An 18,513-nucleotide genomic window follows, 5' to 3' on the forward strand; every position below is an offset into this window, starting at 1 on the left:
AAAACGCCTTCAAACCACATATGATTGAATGAAGTATTTCTTTTATAAAATATACAGGGTTACAGGTTAAGTCGACCTATTCCTGTTAAGAGCGTGTAGTAGGGGTCAAAACAAACTGATTTGATCTTATAATACCATATCCAAAAGTTAGCCGTTGAAGAGTTATTGCAATTTTAATTTTTTTCTTGAAAATGACACTTTATCTTCGCATTTAGCGTTTAATTTTTTATTTTACTTATTTGGTCTGGGTTTTTTTGAGTTTTTAGATCATAAACTTACTTTTTAGTAAAAGTAAATACATAATCACATGTTATTAATATATATAATATAACACGGAATATTACCCAACAATATGTAATCAAGTTGTATTCTAATCAACAGCAATTTAACCTTTGTCACCTCCTAAATAAATAGTTAAAACAAACTTAGATATTACGGATTGTAATTTGAAAATCGAATAGGTAGATGGCGCTGCATCTATATAAGGAGGTGGGGGGAAAGTTTGAGTGCATTTGCCGTTGAGACGTCGTGGCAGACGCGCGTAGTATTCGTATAGACTGATTTAAAAGTGATAACCCCTAAATATGGGGACGAATAGTTTAAGCTTTAGTGTTATTTTACTGCTAGCGGTTTTATGGAGGCCGGCTTTAAGTGGTAAGTTTTTTTTATAGTTAAAAATGCAGTAGTGTACCTTTATTTTGTGTTTTTATACAGTTAATAAATATTTAGTCATAATGTAGAGTCGACCATTTAGAAAAATTAATAAAATTAAATGCATGATAAATATTTAAGTTTTATTAAGTTACAATAAGTTTATAAGTTTAACTTCTAATTTTTGACGTATAAACTATAAAGGTAAAAACTCTGAGCCGATATTAAAAATAATTTCAGTAGTAACAATCTGTATTAATAAATACGTAACATAGACTCTATATTTTTTTATGTCCGCTTAACAATGGGCGAGCGAATTGTTTTTTATAGAAATAAAAAAATATTCATTATTGATATTTTTACATAAATACCATATACTTTGTGAAATAGTTTTCCATAGTCCTGATTAAATTATAATGATGATTGGAGAGTAATGCAGAATTTCATGTTTTTAAAATTACATTTTATCCTCTGAAAATAAAAAAAATATCCTTATTTTAAAACGAAGTAAATCAGTTAAGTGTTATACCATAAGTTGGTACATGTATTTTATACACTTTAAAAGAAAATATTATAACGTAATAATATTTTTGTTTCTTACGAGAGATGACTATAAAAATTTTATAGCAATGTAATGTAATATGAATAACATTAAATATTATTTTATGGCATTTCATAATATTTAATCCAAAAAATGTCTACAGAACTTTATACATCAACTTAATCAACCTCTTCATGAGATGCTAATACAAAGATATTTCTAACGATAAGTTCAAAATGGACAATTATTACAAAGTAAGAAATTATCACAACTACAACTCAGTATAGTCAGAAGTAATGGAATCTTTATATAGTAAATTTATCGTTTAAACACATTAACGACAAAGTACCTTTTTACTTTGTAACGATACTGAAAGGTTAGAATAATGTAAGTCAAGAGTAAGGTATAATTACAAGTCCACAAAGCCTCGTTCAAAACTCTTACATAATGTTTAAAAGGTGTCGCTTTCATAAGAAAATAAACTGTTGCTAACACTGATAATAATATATTCGCAATTAACACCGAGATAATATTCAACTTTGACCCGAGATACCGCTATCAATGTCACTGTCAACATCCACCGAGTGAATTTGAACTTTAATACAATAACATACAGTTCAATATCCAAGATTACATTGTATTCGCGAGAAAGAGTCAACATGGAAAGGTACAAGTTGTGATAAATTTATATTTAAAAGGCATATTTACAAGAAGATTATTAAGAAAATTGTATTGTCTTAATAATGTGAGCTTTCAGACATGTATTGATATTAAGGTAATTACTCGAAAAGTAAACAAGCTTATCATTTTGTGAGAACAAAGAGATAATAATACCTTTGTCTAGGAACAAAGGATTATTTAACTATCTATAAACTTAGAGAAATTCATAATAAAGAATTAACGCGTCTTTAGAAATTTTAAAGCTTATCGCATCGCTTTTGTTAATCCACACCTTTAAGTAATGGTGTTTTTAAATAAAATTTGTTTTTAAAACTGTTATCAACTTAGGTGCATCTTTTTCGTTATTATTCTGGGTAAATTTTAATAATCTTAAAAATCTTATACTTACACTTTTTCGAAAAACATACGACAATATAATTACGATACGATATACCTACCTTATCTTTTTCCCTCTGAGTTTCGCTATAATCGAGTTCTTGTTTTATCCCAAATCCGCCAATATTATTAAATTAATTTTATCTGTTGAGACCTTGGCAGTGACCACTGAAGATAACTTTCCATTGTTACTTATCTCTTAGCTTTTGACCCGTTTATCAAATATTCGCGGTATAAATAAATGTTTGTGTTCTTCGTGTTTTCGATAAATACCTTATTTTGATGTTAATTGCAACATAACTTGTATTATTAACTATAACTATTCGTCATTTTATCAAAATCGATTCAGTACTTTTGTGTTTAGTCAACATATAACTTTTTAGTTGCTCTATCCTGTTTCGGTTGGTAGGGAAATTTTAAGATAGACTCCAGTATAAAAAAATCTATGAAGCAACTAACAGATTCATAGATTGTTTAAGATTATAAATAAACTCTTATAAAAGAAGTAAGCTTAAACTAAAACTCAAAATTTAATAATTCCTCGATACTTTAGCAAATGTTTATGAACTAAGAACTATCAACGATTCGAAATATTGGTATTTTCAGCCTACTTATTTAACGTTGCCGTATAAAGTTCTTATTTCAATGATTAGAATATGATATTTTCATAATCTGTGTTCATCTAACGACTATTTCACAGTTAATTATTTCGTACTATATGACATTGAGCAAACCTATAATATGAGCCATATATCAAGTGTAAAGTGTAAACAAACAAACATATTATAAACGTCCCTTCGCGGATGCGCCCGCTCTACACTGATTGACAAATTATCCGTGATAACGTGGGAACTATAATATCTGTTGAACATACTTATATAGATGTATAGGATACCTATGGAAAAATTAAAAAAAATGTGTGCGTGTACTAGTAGTGTACACACGTAAGAAGTGAAACTTCTTTATGACCTTATTTTTTCAAAAAATAATTTATGTACATATGCAACTTTACAGAAATACGTCGAATCACGCGTGGTAGGGATAAGAAAAAGATGGCGCGTAACCGAAAAATGTCACGCGTAACGAAAAAATGTTACACTAAATTTTTTTCCAACCCCGATAAAGAAGTTTCACTTCAAAAGACTTCCAAATAGCAAGCTTACATGATTACTTTACTCACTTACTCTACTGAAAATCTCTTCATGATTAGAAATCCGTCAAAATATTAGTTAATACTGTCTATAGCATCTTAACGGCTTCGTTTTTTAGAACTTAAAGGAAAAGATTTCAATATTATATAAAACACTAGCTTACCGCCCGCGGCTTCGCCCGCTTTGTCTAAAACCCAATAAATTATATACTAAAACCTTCCTCTTGAATCACTCTATCTATTTAAAAAAAATCCGCACCAAAATCCGTTGCGTAGTTTTAAAGATTTAAGCATACAAAGGGACATAGGGACAGAGAAGGCGACTTTGTTTTATACTATGTAGTGATATTGTTAACAACAGTAACAGCTATTCATAGTAAGTTATATTAGTAGGTATATTGTTAAGATTTCAATAAATTACACCCCGGTCATGATATGATGAGATGATTCGCAGTAATTGGTAATCGGAGTTATATGACAGTAATAAGATTGGGTTCATGATATAATAAAAATAGTAAAGAATGGTTATATTTAAAGAACCTTCTACAAGTAGAGTCTTACGCTTATTTTTCTTTACTTTAACTACTTCCAAAAAGTGATTTTTTTATTGTATTGTATTAGCCTGTTGTGTCCCAATGCTGAGCAAAGGCCTCCCCAAAGCGCTTCCATGAATCACGATCTTGTGCTATTGTAGACCAGTCTTTATTAAATTGGTCCAGTTCATCCCGCCATCTTTTCTTCGGCCTGCCGCGACACCTTCTAGAAAGTGATACAAAAAAATAATAATATAATCATGTTGATTTATCATGAGTATTACCCTCTTTATAAGTTGATCAATAAATCTCCTTTTCAATGCGTTAAATATTCATAAAATTAAATCGCACCTAAACCACGATATCACCAAATTGTTTACTTATTTCATCTATGTACTGTCTAAAATATATTACTAGATTCCTGATACCTAATTGTACTTATTCTAATTTTACTAGGCACATAATATTATTCTTGAATAACTGGCTCAAATTATGTATTTTCTTGTGGAAATGTTTTGGTTGTATCACAAACAAATATTTCCAATATGAACAAACAGGAGTCAAGGACCTTATCCACTGGGACCCCAAATACGACCAATAAAGTCCCCTCAGCAAATTGGGTAATTGCATAAAACTGCGCTTCGACCATTGTGATCGGCTTGAGGATTGAATTGAAATGTCTAGAATGTCTATAGACTGGACTAAATGAGATGTATAAAGGAATATGCTGATTAAAGTACTTTTATGTATCTTTGTGTAATTTCAGTTTTAAATGTTTAGTTTTAATACAATTGTGTTCAAATTCAAATTACATTTATCCGCAAGAATGCAGTTACAAATATAGGTGTTGTTATTACAATTAACAAAAACAAACACAGTTTTTATGATTATTTTAACACTAAAAGTTGTAATGAGATCGTCGCCAAGTGATAAATAGCAAAATCACTTAATTTTTCAATGAACACCCAAATTGCGCATGAGTTAGATCTTAAAGATAGAGTCAGTAGTTTGAAACAAGTTGCTATGTTTTGTTATTGTATGTGTAAAGATTGTATTGTTTATTCGATTTAAAATATCGACAAAATCGTATATAGGTACAACGTCGTAACAACAATCGTAACATTAAAATAAACACAATTTGAATTTGAATTTATTTAGAATCTTTGTAACGGAGAAAGCTATCGAAGAAATATAGATACTAATATTTACTAGTCAAAATGAAGTAAATATTATTCATTAATCACTCTATTAAAGAATGATTCACATGTTTGCATACTTATGACCTAAAGACCCGTAACGGAACTAACTTTGTTGATCCACAATCTGTACCTTGACCCTAAGTTTGAGATAAACTGAGGAAATGGACCTTACACCGATTAGTTTATTTATTTGCAAATTTTACGAGTTTTCCTTTCAGCAAATTATGATGATTAGAATTAGTAATTGATAATATTTATGACACATTTATGCAAGGTTAAAAATAATTTGGAAAATCCAAAAGTGCACGCCTCATAATTTTTTTTTAATAAATATTTATTAATTATTATTTTTGTTTATTTAATAACAATTAAACCACATCGAATCAGACCCTGAAAAATGAAAGGGTTCTATTCCTGAGCATACTCAAGCGTAAGAGAAAAAAAAAGACTCGATTAGTAAAGTATTTCGGTCGCTATCGTGTTAACAAGAAAAAGGATCCGCACATACAGACACACGGACGTCCAAGACAGAACTTTTTTAAACTGTTTTTTAACTAGTTTAAATAACAAAAATGACATCAAAAATATCATGAACGTTAAAAATAGTGTTTTTTCTTAATATGTGTGTGTATGTATTATCTTACAAGTGCAATGTATGATACATAAAGACATTTTAAGTTTGAAAAATCAGATGTTTAGCGCGAAGTGACAGTAGTACCCACCTCAACGCTTCGCTTATGAGGCGTGCAATATATTTATATGCGGTAATTAAAATTATATAAGATTTCTAATTATAATATTTATGAGCGATCTACATCGATTTGACATAGAAGAAGAATTGATCGGTTTGATATTATATTTACAAACCACTTGCTCTGATTTCGCCCAGGTTACTCAGATGCCACTGAAATAGTAAAGTAATAATTTATACAAGCTTATATTATCACTAGTGGTCCGCCCCGGCTTCGCCCGTGGTACATATTTCGCAATAAAAGTTAGCCTATGTCCTTTCTCGGGTATTAAAATATCTCCATACCAAATTTCATACAAATTGGTTCAGTAGTTTAGGCGTGATTGAGTAACAGACAGACAGACAGAGTTACTTTCGCATTTATAATATTAGTATGGATTATATTTACTGACGAGTAGTCTATTCGAATTAATGATTACCAAATAAAAACAAATGTAAAATCGATCATGAAAAAAATATTTAAATATAATAATAATCATCTAAATGTTTTAAATTCTAATGGTGGTAATTTAGTGAACTAATCAAAACAATTTTATTTGTTTCAGACAAATGCTCAATAGCGTGTAAAGGATGTAAGTATTATATTGTACTCTATTATATATTTAATTTTATATCTTAAATTTATTACTAAATTTCAGTTATTAATATAACTAAATGCTATAGTAAAGCTTATAGGATCTTGGGTTCGATTCCCGGTGCATAATAAATTAAAAATTATAAGTTATAGAATTCCATTTCAAAATCAAAGACAGAAGTTAGTGTAAACCCAAAATATTTAAATACAAAAATATTTCAACTATTTTTCATTCTTATTTAACAAAATTTCCTACTTGACCTCTTTGAAATACTTGAAACGACCCATAAGAAAAATGGTTCAATAATAATAATTTAAACCTAAATTCCCCTCCAGCTCCATCATCACCAAGCTTTCTTAATGGACACACATACAACTATGGCGTCGAAGGAACCGTCTCCGTCTACTTGACTGGAGCAAATAAGCAGGAGACAAACGTGAAAGTTTTCGGTCAAGTCTCCGTAACGGCACTTGGTAACTGCGCTCATTCGCTTAAAGTCAGTGCCTTGGCTATTTCTGGTCCTGGTGGCAAGGTAAGATGTGTAATAGAACTTTAATAAACTAAATTGCTTGTGCGAACAAAAAAAAATCTAAATTAATTAAAGGCCTGTATGAAACAAGCAAAGATCATAAAATTATGAGAACGAGAAAGTTCTAGGCTCGAGCTAAAATTGTTGCTAGACAACTATTGGAGAGATTTTAGAATATTTTTAAAAGGATTTTCTGGATAAATTAATAATTTTTGAAGTGAAACTTCTTTATCGGGGTTGAAAAAAAATTTAGTGTAACATTTTTTCGTTACGCGTGACATTTTTCCGTTACGCCATCTTTTTCTTATCCCTACCACGCGTGATTTGACGTATTTCTGTAAAGTTGCATATAGTAAATTTTTTTGAAGTGAAACTTCTTTATCGGGGTTGGACAAAAATTTAGTGTAACATTTTTGCGTTACGCCGTACGCGTGACATTTTTGCGTTACGCCATACTCGTGACATTTTTAAGGTCATAAAGAAGTTTCACTTCTTACGTGTGTACTCTAGTACACGCATATATTTTTTTTTAAATAAGGTCATAAAGAAGTTTCACTTCTTAGGTGTGTACACTAGTACACACACACATTTTTTTTCTTCTTGTCCTTTTTTATTTTAAGCACACGATTTATTAATTTACAGAAATACCCCGCACCTAAAGGCATTGACAAGGTCGTCCAATTCAGCTTCCAAGATGGCCGCGTTGGATCTCAAATCTGCGCTGAGGATGGTGACACCAGAGCTTCTCTTAACATCAAGAGAGCCATCATTTCTCTCCTGCAGACAGAACAGAAATCATCTACACAGGTAAATATTTCTAACCTGTTTAAATTAATAATTATTTACACACATAATATATTTTATGCCTTTATTATGGATGTTCATGTTTAAAACTATTTTTATAGCCTTATTAGCTCTACTCTAGATAATATAATATTGGGTGCGTTGTTTATAACAATTTGCTAATAACCTTTCCAGCAATCAATAAACCTTCCACTTCAATTATTTCAGTTAAAACTAACCTTCTCTCTCTATTTACTATCACTTCAACACTTACACCTAATTTACAATCCTCACCATCCACCTTACCTTCTAGATCGATGTGTTCGGCGCTTGTCCCACCGACGTGTCCTCCTCCCAAGAGGGTTCAGCTGTACTCCTGCACAGACGCCGGGATCTCTCCCGCTGCGCATACCGGGAACAGGGCAAAAACGACCTGATCTCTGCTGTGTACAACCCAAGCGCTGTAAGTTGTTTTAACTAATTTTATTCTAACCTACTCTTGGATAGCTAAAAATACTAAAATACTTATTTGGCAAGTTAAAATGTAAAGTATTATCTTCACTTGAAGTTATCACATCCCGTTGAAACGTAATTTCTAATACTTCCATATTTAAACAGGTTATTAAGAACACTCAGATTCTTCAATCTGCCCTGACTGTCGAGACCAAAGTCAACAACGGTATTCCCGAGAAAGTGGCTGCTTCTGAAGACTACATTTACAGGCCATTCTCTGCTGGGGACAATGGTGCTAGAGCCGCTGTCAACACTAAACTTACCCTCTCTGGAACAACTCAAGGGGGTGGCAATGGAGGTAAGAATTGTGCTGAATAAGTTCATGATTATTATTGTGAATTTTACGAGGAAAGCCGAAGAGATGAACATATTATATTAGTGAAAATATCATTTGTGGTTCTTTTATCATGGCCATACTTAAGTATAATTGTAATTGATTTGAAACAAAATCCATAAAACAATATCTTTTCTTAATGCAATATTTCAACCAGTATTATAATACCACAAAACTTAAAAACATCAACCCTCTCCACATACTATTTTATTATATATCCACATATATATGACGTATGCTCTCATCTTTTATAACCGTAACTTTATAAAATAATCAGGCAACTGCCCCGAAAGCCGCACCATCATCTTCGAGAACCCCCACCAAGGTACGCCTGACCACAACAACGCACAGAATGTTCTTGTTGCCATTAAGGAAGCATGCAAACACCTCGGCACTGAAGCTGGTTCTAAATCTGCTGGTTTCTTCGCTCAACTCGTCAGGGTTAGTATTAGAAAAAATAACATCTAGATATTAATTTTCATAATAATCACCAACTAGTAGAAAATATATTTTTGTTGTATTTGTATCATGACACAGTATTTATAAGTGTTTATTTATTAATTCAGACAAAAAAAATGCTTTGCTAACCACTAATTATTTTTACAGATTATGAGATCTACAAGCAAGGATGACTTGATGAAAGTATTTGGCCAAATCAAAGGAAATAACCTCGAAAAGTAAGTCGATATTTTCTCTTCTATTTTATTCGTTTCACCAAAAATACATTGATTGCTGGTTCTGGAATACTTTGTTTATTAAACATCAGAATCGAACAAAGAAAAATAACGATTAGATTATATTTTTAATTAGCTACATATTATGATGTGGTGGTTTAAAAATATTCGTAATTAATTTGTTCAATCAACATCATTTACGTTATAAATATAACTGCAGGATAACATCACTGTATTGTTTAACATATTTTCCAAACTCTGTTTTGACTAGCCATGTCATTGTATAACAATTGCAATTAATATTATTATTTCAGACGCGTATTCTTGGATGGTCTGCTCCGCGCCGGCACAGGTCCCAGTATCGAGGCCTCCATCCAGGTCCTGAAGGGCAAACAACTCTCTGCCCTTGAAGAGAAGCTGGTCTTCCTCTCCCTCGGCAACGCTAGACACGTCACCAGCGACACCATTAAGGCTGCTGCTGTAAGTTTCATTTCTTTAACTATAGTTTAGAACATTTTGATTTTGTAGGCTATTGTTAACTGGAAAAACATGAGTTTTGTGTATATTTAAAGTTAAAATTTTTATGAATCAATTTATTATGACGTGCTTTATGTATAGTGATAAACTTTAACTGCGATGCTGAAAAAAATATCCTAATTATAATAATGTAATTTTAATAATATTTAAAATTTCGCTCTAGAATTGATAAGAATTGATAACTTAAATATTTAGACTTAATGTAGGATATTCTTACCTTTGCTACCGTTCCCGTTCTTCGTTTTTTAACGTTTTTTAATTTAAATTTTTTGTCATAATCACTAATTAAAAATGTATCTATAGGGTCTCTTGGACCTTCCGGATGCACCCAAAGAAATCTACCTGGGAGTTGGCGCTCTCGCTGGAGTATACTGCCGCGCTCATGAATGCCATTCCAGTAAGACGGAGGGAATTATTGCTCTTAGCAAGAAATTCGCAGCTAAACTGCAAAACTGCAAACCTAAGACGAAGGTTGATGAAGACAACGTAAGCAATTCCTATAATTAATTTATTCTAAATGAAAGAAAATCACCTGATAATAAAAGTTAATTATAATATTAACAGCTAATGTACATACAATTTAAATAGAAACAGCTACAACTTGAATTACTCAAACTTTTTGCTTTTCTTAAAATTTAATTAAATACAGATAATTGAGATTAATTTCAACTGGTGGTAATTAAAAAGAATCAGAAAGGAATTTTTGTCTTTACTTCCTTATATCTTCTTCAATATTTTTAAGTTTAGTAAGTTTTTTATATGTAATTTTACTATATAATATATAAATTATTCAGGTGGTAGCAGTACTGAAGGGTATCCGCAACATTCGCCACTTGGAAGACAGTTTGATCGACAAGCTCGTGCACTGCGCGAACGACAACAACGTCAAAGCCCGCGTGAGGGTCGCTGCTTTGGAAGCTTTCCAGGCTGATCCTTGTGCTGCTAAGGTAACTATTATAACTTTAGAACTAAGAATCGTATGTGATTCATGCCGGTCAATGGGCATATACAAGGCGAAGAATATGGAATAGGTATATAGCGTAAAATACAAATAATTGTCAACGTATAATCTAGTATAATAAATGCCTAGTATGCCTGTCTAATATAACATAAAAGCTATGAAAAATTCTATTTATTTATAGAAATGAAAGATAAATCTAGTCAAATAGTACAAAAAATTAAAAGGCGCTTTTCAGAAAGGTTAGATCTTAAAAGAAGAGATAAGAAAAACATTCAAAGTAATAATAGATTTCGTATTTAATTTTAATTGTAATTTGTTTAAACTTTAAATTAAATTTCTGCATTACTTTTGTTCATATAGTTGAAGAAGACCGGTCTAGACCTGATGAAGAACAGGCAATTGGATTCTGAAATCCGTATCAAGGCATACCTTGCTGTGATTGCTTGTCCTTGTGGCAAATCTGCCAATGAAATCAAGACTTTGTTGGACTCTGAACCTGTACACCAAGGTAGGTTTTTCTTATACAATAGTTTACGATTTAAACGTCTGATTTTCTGAAGCGACGCGTTTTTAATGAATTGTAATTTATTATAATTATTGATGAAAAAAAATTATATTTACATAATGTAAGCCAACTGTTAAACACATACGAATCATACGATATACTTCATGAATGAAAATATTATAAGTAACCATAAAATGTTACTAATGATCTCACACCGTAAGATTAAATAAATTATATTTCGCTATTTATTGTATTTTGAGAAAGGTAAAGATAACAAAAAATGCAATCTATACTAATATTATAAAGCTGAAGAGTTTGTTTGTTTGTTTGTTTGTTTGAACGCGCTAATCTCGGGAACTACTGGTCCGATTTGAAAAATTCTTTCGGTGTTAGATAGCCCATTTATCGAGGAAGGTTATAGGCTATATATCATCACGCTACGACCAACAGGGGTGGAGCCACGGGGGTGAAACCGCGCGGAGCAGCTAGTATAAAATATAAATAACACGCAAAGTTAACTCGAAATTTAATTCCAGTCGGCCGTTTCATCACCACATCTCTGCGACACATCCGTTCATCAGCCAACCCTGACAAGCAGCTCGCCCGCCAACACTATGGACTCATTTCCACTCCCAGCAAATTCAATGTTGATGACAGGTAATTTTCTTTTTTTTCTAATGATAATATCGCAAAAAGAGAAACGTAAAAAATGTATATACAGTTTATAAAAAAATATATATTTACGCAAATGATTTTAGTGTGGATGCGAATGAATGTAAATTTAGTGCTACTTAAATATTATAATTTCAACAAAAAATTTATGCAACAACAGGTTTGCTAATATTTATATTACATTCTAAGTGTTCTGAATAGAAAATATTCGTTCTGCCTGGTGTAATTTAATTTAATGTTTTAAATGTTATGTTCATAGGAAATACTCGTTCTTCCGTGAGTTTTCATACAACATTGATGCTTTGGGCGCTGGTGGTACCGTCGAAGAGGCCATCATCTACTCGCAGGACTCCTTCCTCCCAAGATCTGCTACTTTTAACCTTACAGCTGAAATCTTCGGACACAATATCAACGTCTTCGAGGTGATTACTATTTTTAAAAATTGTACTGTTTGCGTTAACTAAATATACAGCACAGAGAACATTAAACTGAGAGGTTATTTGTATATTTCCTTATAGCTGTCTCTGTGTAGATAAATCACTTGGTCTGTTTAATTATTATTATGATTCAAATACATCAATAAAATGCTCAATAAATAACAAATTTTTAAAAAGACAAATAAAGAGCAGTTGCGTTTTGAAAGCACGTGAAATAATTTCAAGTTTATAAAAAGAAAATTAAAAACAATTCAAAAGCATCAAGTAGTAACTGATAAATATTTTTCATTCCTCACAGATCGGTGGTCGTCAAGGCAACCTGGACCGCGTGATCGAGCACTTCGTGGGACCAAGAGGCATGTTCCGTACCCAGAGGCCACAAGAGATCTACGACAACTTGTACAAGCGCGCTGAGGAAACCTTCCAGAAGGTTGACGGGAACTTGAGAGGCCGCCGCTCTGTTAAGAGCGAGGTTGACAACTTCGACAAGAACGTAAGTGCACAGAGGGTAGCGAACTTTTGCCAATAACAGCATTTTTTTTGTTCGGTTCTTACTAGTAATTACGATAGTAACAACATAACCATTATAAAATAATTAGAGCGTGACCATAGTCATCACGTTGCTCATATTTTTATAACCAGATAGTTAAATAATAAATTGATATAAATATCTGTAGTCGATTTTACTTTGTAAACTGTTTACGTGCCATTGTTTTACTATCGACTACTACCAACATTATTTCATATCCATCAGGTAAAAGCTGAATCAGTCCCCTACAACAACGAGCTCGACCTCGATGTCTACCTGAAGCTGTTCGGAACTGACGCCGTGTTCCTATCACTTGGAGACGATAAGGGCTTCGACTTCAACAAGGGTCTCGACCAGGTGATGAAGATCGTCAGCGATGGCATTAACAAAGTCAAGCACTTCCAGGTAATTACAAAAATACAACTTTAAATAAGCAATTAAAAGCACAATCTTTAGATCGATTAGAAATATTTCATTACATTGAATATCGCTAAGTCAAATTTATTTTGTCTTGCAGCAAGAAGTCCGCGCTCACCTCTTATTCTTGGACGCTGAACTCGCGTACCCCACAGCCACCGGTCTGCCAATCAAATTGGACGTCGTCGGATCAGCCACTGGTCGTGTGGACCTGTCCACCAACATTGACATTCGCCAAATCCTCCGCTCACCACAAAATGCTAAGGTTGACGTTAAGCTCGTTCCCAGCACAGACATTGAAGTCTCAATGGTCATGATGGTCGACGCTAATGCAGTCACAGCTGGTATTAAAGGAATTGTGAACCTACACTCGTCTACTGGTGGTCATGTTATCGCCAAGGTCATAGAGAACGGTCAAGGATTCGATCTCCAATTGGGTCTGCCAATTGACAAACAAGAGATCATAACTGCATCCAACGAACTTGTATTCTTCTCCGCTGAGAAGGGACAGATGGAAAAGCAGACGCCAATCAAGGTTGACTCTGATAAGAAATCTTACTCTGAATGCTTCGACCAAATGTCTGGAATTTTTGGTCTTACTCTTTGTGGAGAGTTCTCTGTACCTTTCACATTCTCAGGTAAATTTCACATCAATAATTAAAAGAGAAAGTAAATTTAAATTATCTTTTTTATCAGAATAAATAAATGCATCATTGAATGCTACTTCAAATCTGAAACATTATTAACATTAAATTAAAGTTAACGAAAGAAATTCTAATCTTATACCATAACCTTCACATACTGTTTTTATCACCAGGACCTGAAGCCCAAAGTTCAATTTCCAAATTCTTGGCGAAATACCCAGTAGTAGGCCCCGCCAAGATTCGAGTTGCGCTTGAGAAGAACGACCTTCGCGGCTACCATCTGAAGGGAGCCTTGAGGACAGACAAACAGACCGGCAAATACGGCGTTGAACTGCTCTTTGATGCTGAAGGTAATTTAACAAATTCAATTAATACAATAATCAATTGAATCAATTCAATCAGTAGCTACTAAAATCACCTGTTAATAAATGAACGTAAGATAACACACATACAATATTGTAATTGATTTAGGATTAACTTGTAACATACAAGTCAATAACTGCGTTAAAAACAACCGACTTCAAACTTGCACTTGCAACATTTACAAATACAGACAAAAATGCTCATAAAATAAAAACTACTGGGCCTATCCGAATAAAATTTTTATGGGACCAATTCGACACCATCCCGCATCCCGCAAAAATCAAAGAATCACGTAAATCGGTTCAGAAACCACGGAGTAATCGGTGTACATACATAAAAAAAACATACCGGCCGAATTGATAACCTCCTCCTTTTTTTTGAAGTCGGTTATAAAGTATTTGTTATGTCACGTAATGCATCTAAAAACAATTAAATTAATTTGTTAAATGTTCTTAATTTCATAGGATCTCAAAACCGACGCACTCAATTTAACGGAGATGTCATATACAACCCAGAAGAGAAGACTTTCAAACTAGCATTAGAGTCACCGATCAAAACATTGCATGGACAAATTTCGCTCTTCACCAAACCAACAGAACAAGCGCTTCTTATTGATGCTAAAATCGACTCTATGACCTATTACGGTAAAGTTGGTTTTAACGCTCAAGGCAATGACAGAAGGAAGGTCTGGAAACCGATTCTTGAATACGAATTGCCAGACAAAGGTGGCAGACAGAACCTTAAGGTCGATGGACAATTGATTCAGGAATCCAATGGACCAGCTGTGCATTATACTTTGGAAGGAATCAAGGTAAATTATTTATTTTAACAAAGCGATTTATTTCATTAACGGTGTGAAAAGTTTAACAGTAAACGTTTCAATAAACCATTTCTTTGCTAAATTGAAGAAAATTACTTGTTAGAATTATTAATTACTGATTTCAGTTTATTGAACTAACTTTTATCTACGTGTTGATTTATTTAAAACAATACACATTATGATTATTGTTTTAATTCTACGTGTTCTGAATATTTTATGGTAATTTCAGGTTAACTTGCCAAACTCCAACGAGCCAGTAAACGTAGAGGGACACTTCAATTACGAACCTAAAGTCATCGAAATGGACCTGAAAGCAAAGAAAGGACAACACAACCTTCTCCTCAGCGGTTCCCTTAAGGGATACGATGTCAAACTCGAATTCATGAACACACTCAACCCATACGTTAACTTCAAGGTCAATGGACACTTTGAAAACGCCAAAGATGTAAGAAGATTTATGTATTAACTATCATGCTTATTAATAATAAAAAAAACATAACTTTTGCTTTGATTCAATAATATAATGTCTACAAAGTGGACTTACAAATATTGTTTTTTTCATAGATAATCCACAATGACATAGACTTCTACTACGGTGGAGATCTTCGTGACTCAAACCAACGCGTCACTTTCAACCAACTGCTGAAGTTTCCTGATGCCGCTCACGTTATCACCAAGAACAAACGTAAGAACTAACATCAATTCCTTATTTACCTTCCTCATTTATTGATACCTTATTTGTGTAGATTTTTCATTTCATTTAATTCCTTACAGTTGAAATCCACGCTTTACCAATCAAGGGAAAATTCGACCTGGAATACGACCCTAAAAAGTTTGATTTAGACGTTGAAGGAAATTACATGAACAGGGAGTTCGATTTAGATGTAGATGCCCGTAGACACATTAAGAAGGAGGGCGACTACAGAGTCAAATTAGGCCTGAAATTAGACAAACAAGCGGTTGAAGTTCTCGTTAAGAGAGATATTGTTTCCACCGACAAATCTAACTTGGAAAATTACATTGAAATTAAAAACATGGCTAAATACGAACTCTCCGGAGTGGTACTACACAGAAATAAGGCTAACGATTTGAACATTGGAGCTATTGGACACTTGAAACTCGCTGGTGGTGGTATGAAGGAAGATATTAAGTAAGTATAATTAGTCAAATATAAATAGCATTGATAAGTATGTAAACCAGCAAATTGCCCATTCCAAAAATGAAGTAGAAATTAAATTTATTATGAATAATTGAAGAATAGATGCAATTTATGTATTATGCAAAATATGTATTTCTAAATACTATTTTATTTATTCCATAGCTTCGACACCGGTATCATTGAGAACGAGAACCTATACTCCGCTCACGCTACCATCTCGTTTGCTAAAGACAATGTGGCTCTCGACTTCCTCGCCAAGGTCAACCGTGGTGAGAATCCAACTGGTCAGCTGAAGCTGATCCTGAAAGATGCCATCAGCGCTAATGGACAATTCCAAGTAACTGACAATCAAGGCAAAGGAAACGGTGTGCTCATCATCGAATTTAAAAAGGTAAGATACTACTGAGACCTTTTAAATTTCACATAGTAAAAAGATTTTGAAATTATAAGATTATTAGTAAAACTAAGATCACAACAAATAGTTCACTTATTTAATTAGTTCGACCTTTTTTTATTTAATAAATAAATGTTCATTACAATAACTAGGTTTAATACATAAATTTAAAGGTTATATAAATACAACATTAATAATGGTAAATCAATTACATATTCAATCAAAATAAATAAATTTAATGCAATTTACTTTCAGGCACAAAGAAAAATTAAAGCTGATGTGAAATTCGTTTCCAAAGCACCTGTTTACAACGCAGACGTTGAATTGTTCCTTAACTTCGAGAAGGATAACAACGAAAAACTACACTTCAGCACTAACAATAAGAGGAACGAAAAGCTTATTGATTCCAAGTAAGTATTTAAAATAACAATTATGCAGAACAATCTCCATCTCTAATTTTATTTTTTCGACTAGACTTTGTTTAGAAGCAATGTTGAATCGTTAAAATGCACAAAAAATTACCACCATCGTTCTATCATCCATCTCCAATTATTATATTACGCACTATGTATATGTGTATGTATCTAAATGTAGAACTACAATAGTGTAGGATTTAATTATTTGCGTCAATAGGTAAGCTTATAACTGCATCGAATAATAAATAAATAAATAAATATAAATAAATAAATATTCAGGACAATTTTCACACACGGCAAGATCTGATCCCATATTAAGCTTTCGCTTGTGTTATGGAAACCAGATGGCTGATAAACATACATATATAATTTTAAATAAATACTTATATAGATAATTAACACCCAGACACAGAGCAAATATCTATGTTCATCACACAAATATTTGCCCCGGGTGGGAATCGAACCCACGACCTCTGGCTTGGAAGGCAGGGCCACTACCATCGAACGCATTTAACTTCAAATAATTTCCAGGAACAAGTTAGAATACAACGGCAAAAAGACAGAAGTCAATGTGCACCAAGAGGGAGGTCTGATGGGAGATGATAAGGGCAACTTAAATGTTGAGTTCGTGCTACCAACAGAAAGGTGCCTGAACTTGAAGATCGACCGAGAGCTTGCAGCTAAAGATGGCGTACGTTATTTTATTATTTTTGCTGTCAAAATAATTCAAACTGTATCAATATCATAACTCATGCAACATAAAAAAATAATTTATTAATTTTTTGTAATATATTATTAAGACATTTTTAACTAATTTCATATTATTAGTTCCATTGAAACAAACTGCTCTCCATTTTCCTTGGTATTATATTGAAAATTTATAATAAAAAACAAATTGCAGGTATACAACGGTCACGCAGAAATCCTTCTGTCTGACGCAGCCAAGCGTGGAGGTGCAGCGTCCATCATCAGCTACAAGGGCAAACTAACCAACACTGACATGGAAAAGACATTCGACTATGAAGGTGCAGTTGAGATGCGCTTGCAAAATGGCCGCGATCTACAGAGCAACTTCTTCTATAAGAAACATCCTAATGGCGATAAATTCGATGTCAAATTCAAGGTAAATACAATTCTGTGAAAGAAAATTTCTTTATACGACATTAATAAATAATGAAAAATAACATTTTATTGAAAAAAATAGCTCTGCACATTTTAATAGTCTAGTGAGATATTTGCTATCTAGTATTATAAAAAAATCATATAAATTATTTTAATGCAAAGGTTACAACATATTTTGATGTGATACTGATATTCTTAAAAAACCTTTTTTGAAGTCTGTTAATTTACAAACACAGTACGGATAGAAC

General features: G+C 32.7%; 1 protein-coding gene across 1 annotated transcript in view; it reads left to right on the forward strand.

Annotated features, from left to right (window-relative positions):
• The first annotated feature begins 507 nt into the window (after positions 1-507).
• Positions 508-18,513, forward strand: part of apolpp (retinoid- and fatty-acid binding glycoprotein apolipophorin) — a 35,704-nt gene continuing 17,698 nt past the window's right edge. Inside the window, exons 1-26 of the mRNA XM_089710414.1 lie at positions 508-654; positions 6,427-6,453; positions 6,792-6,988; positions 7,628-7,792; positions 8,082-8,231; positions 8,387-8,579; positions 8,893-9,056; positions 9,222-9,292; positions 9,604-9,769; positions 10,130-10,312; positions 10,621-10,773; positions 11,148-11,295; positions 11,829-11,949; positions 12,224-12,386; positions 12,700-12,894; positions 13,156-13,335; positions 13,448-13,985; positions 14,165-14,341; positions 14,819-15,165; positions 15,404-15,619; positions 15,739-15,859; positions 15,949-16,324; positions 16,496-16,724; positions 16,983-17,137; positions 17,675-17,834; positions 18,045-18,266. Of these exons, the coding sequence (XP_089566540.1) occupies positions 585-654; positions 6,427-6,453; positions 6,792-6,988; positions 7,628-7,792; positions 8,082-8,231; positions 8,387-8,579; positions 8,893-9,056; positions 9,222-9,292; positions 9,604-9,769; positions 10,130-10,312; positions 10,621-10,773; positions 11,148-11,295; positions 11,829-11,949; positions 12,224-12,386; positions 12,700-12,894; positions 13,156-13,335; positions 13,448-13,985; positions 14,165-14,341; positions 14,819-15,165; positions 15,404-15,619; positions 15,739-15,859; positions 15,949-16,324; positions 16,496-16,724; positions 16,983-17,137; positions 17,675-17,834; positions 18,045-18,266 (4,887 nt within the window). The 5' untranslated portion in view covers positions 508-584. The remainder of the gene's footprint in view (positions 655-6,426; positions 6,454-6,791; positions 6,989-7,627; positions 7,793-8,081; positions 8,232-8,386; positions 8,580-8,892; positions 9,057-9,221; positions 9,293-9,603; positions 9,770-10,129; positions 10,313-10,620; positions 10,774-11,147; positions 11,296-11,828; positions 11,950-12,223; positions 12,387-12,699; positions 12,895-13,155; positions 13,336-13,447; positions 13,986-14,164; positions 14,342-14,818; positions 15,166-15,403; positions 15,620-15,738; positions 15,860-15,948; positions 16,325-16,495; positions 16,725-16,982; positions 17,138-17,674; positions 17,835-18,044; positions 18,267-18,513) is intronic.

This window comes from Colias philodice, chromosome 24 (genome assembly GCF_061535455.1).
Source record: "Colias philodice isolate Cphi_HAF_F1 chromosome 24, ilColPhil1 Martin Lab GWU primary, whole genome shotgun sequence".
NCBI classification, from domain to species: domain Eukaryota; kingdom Metazoa; phylum Arthropoda; class Insecta; order Lepidoptera; family Pieridae; genus Colias; species Colias philodice.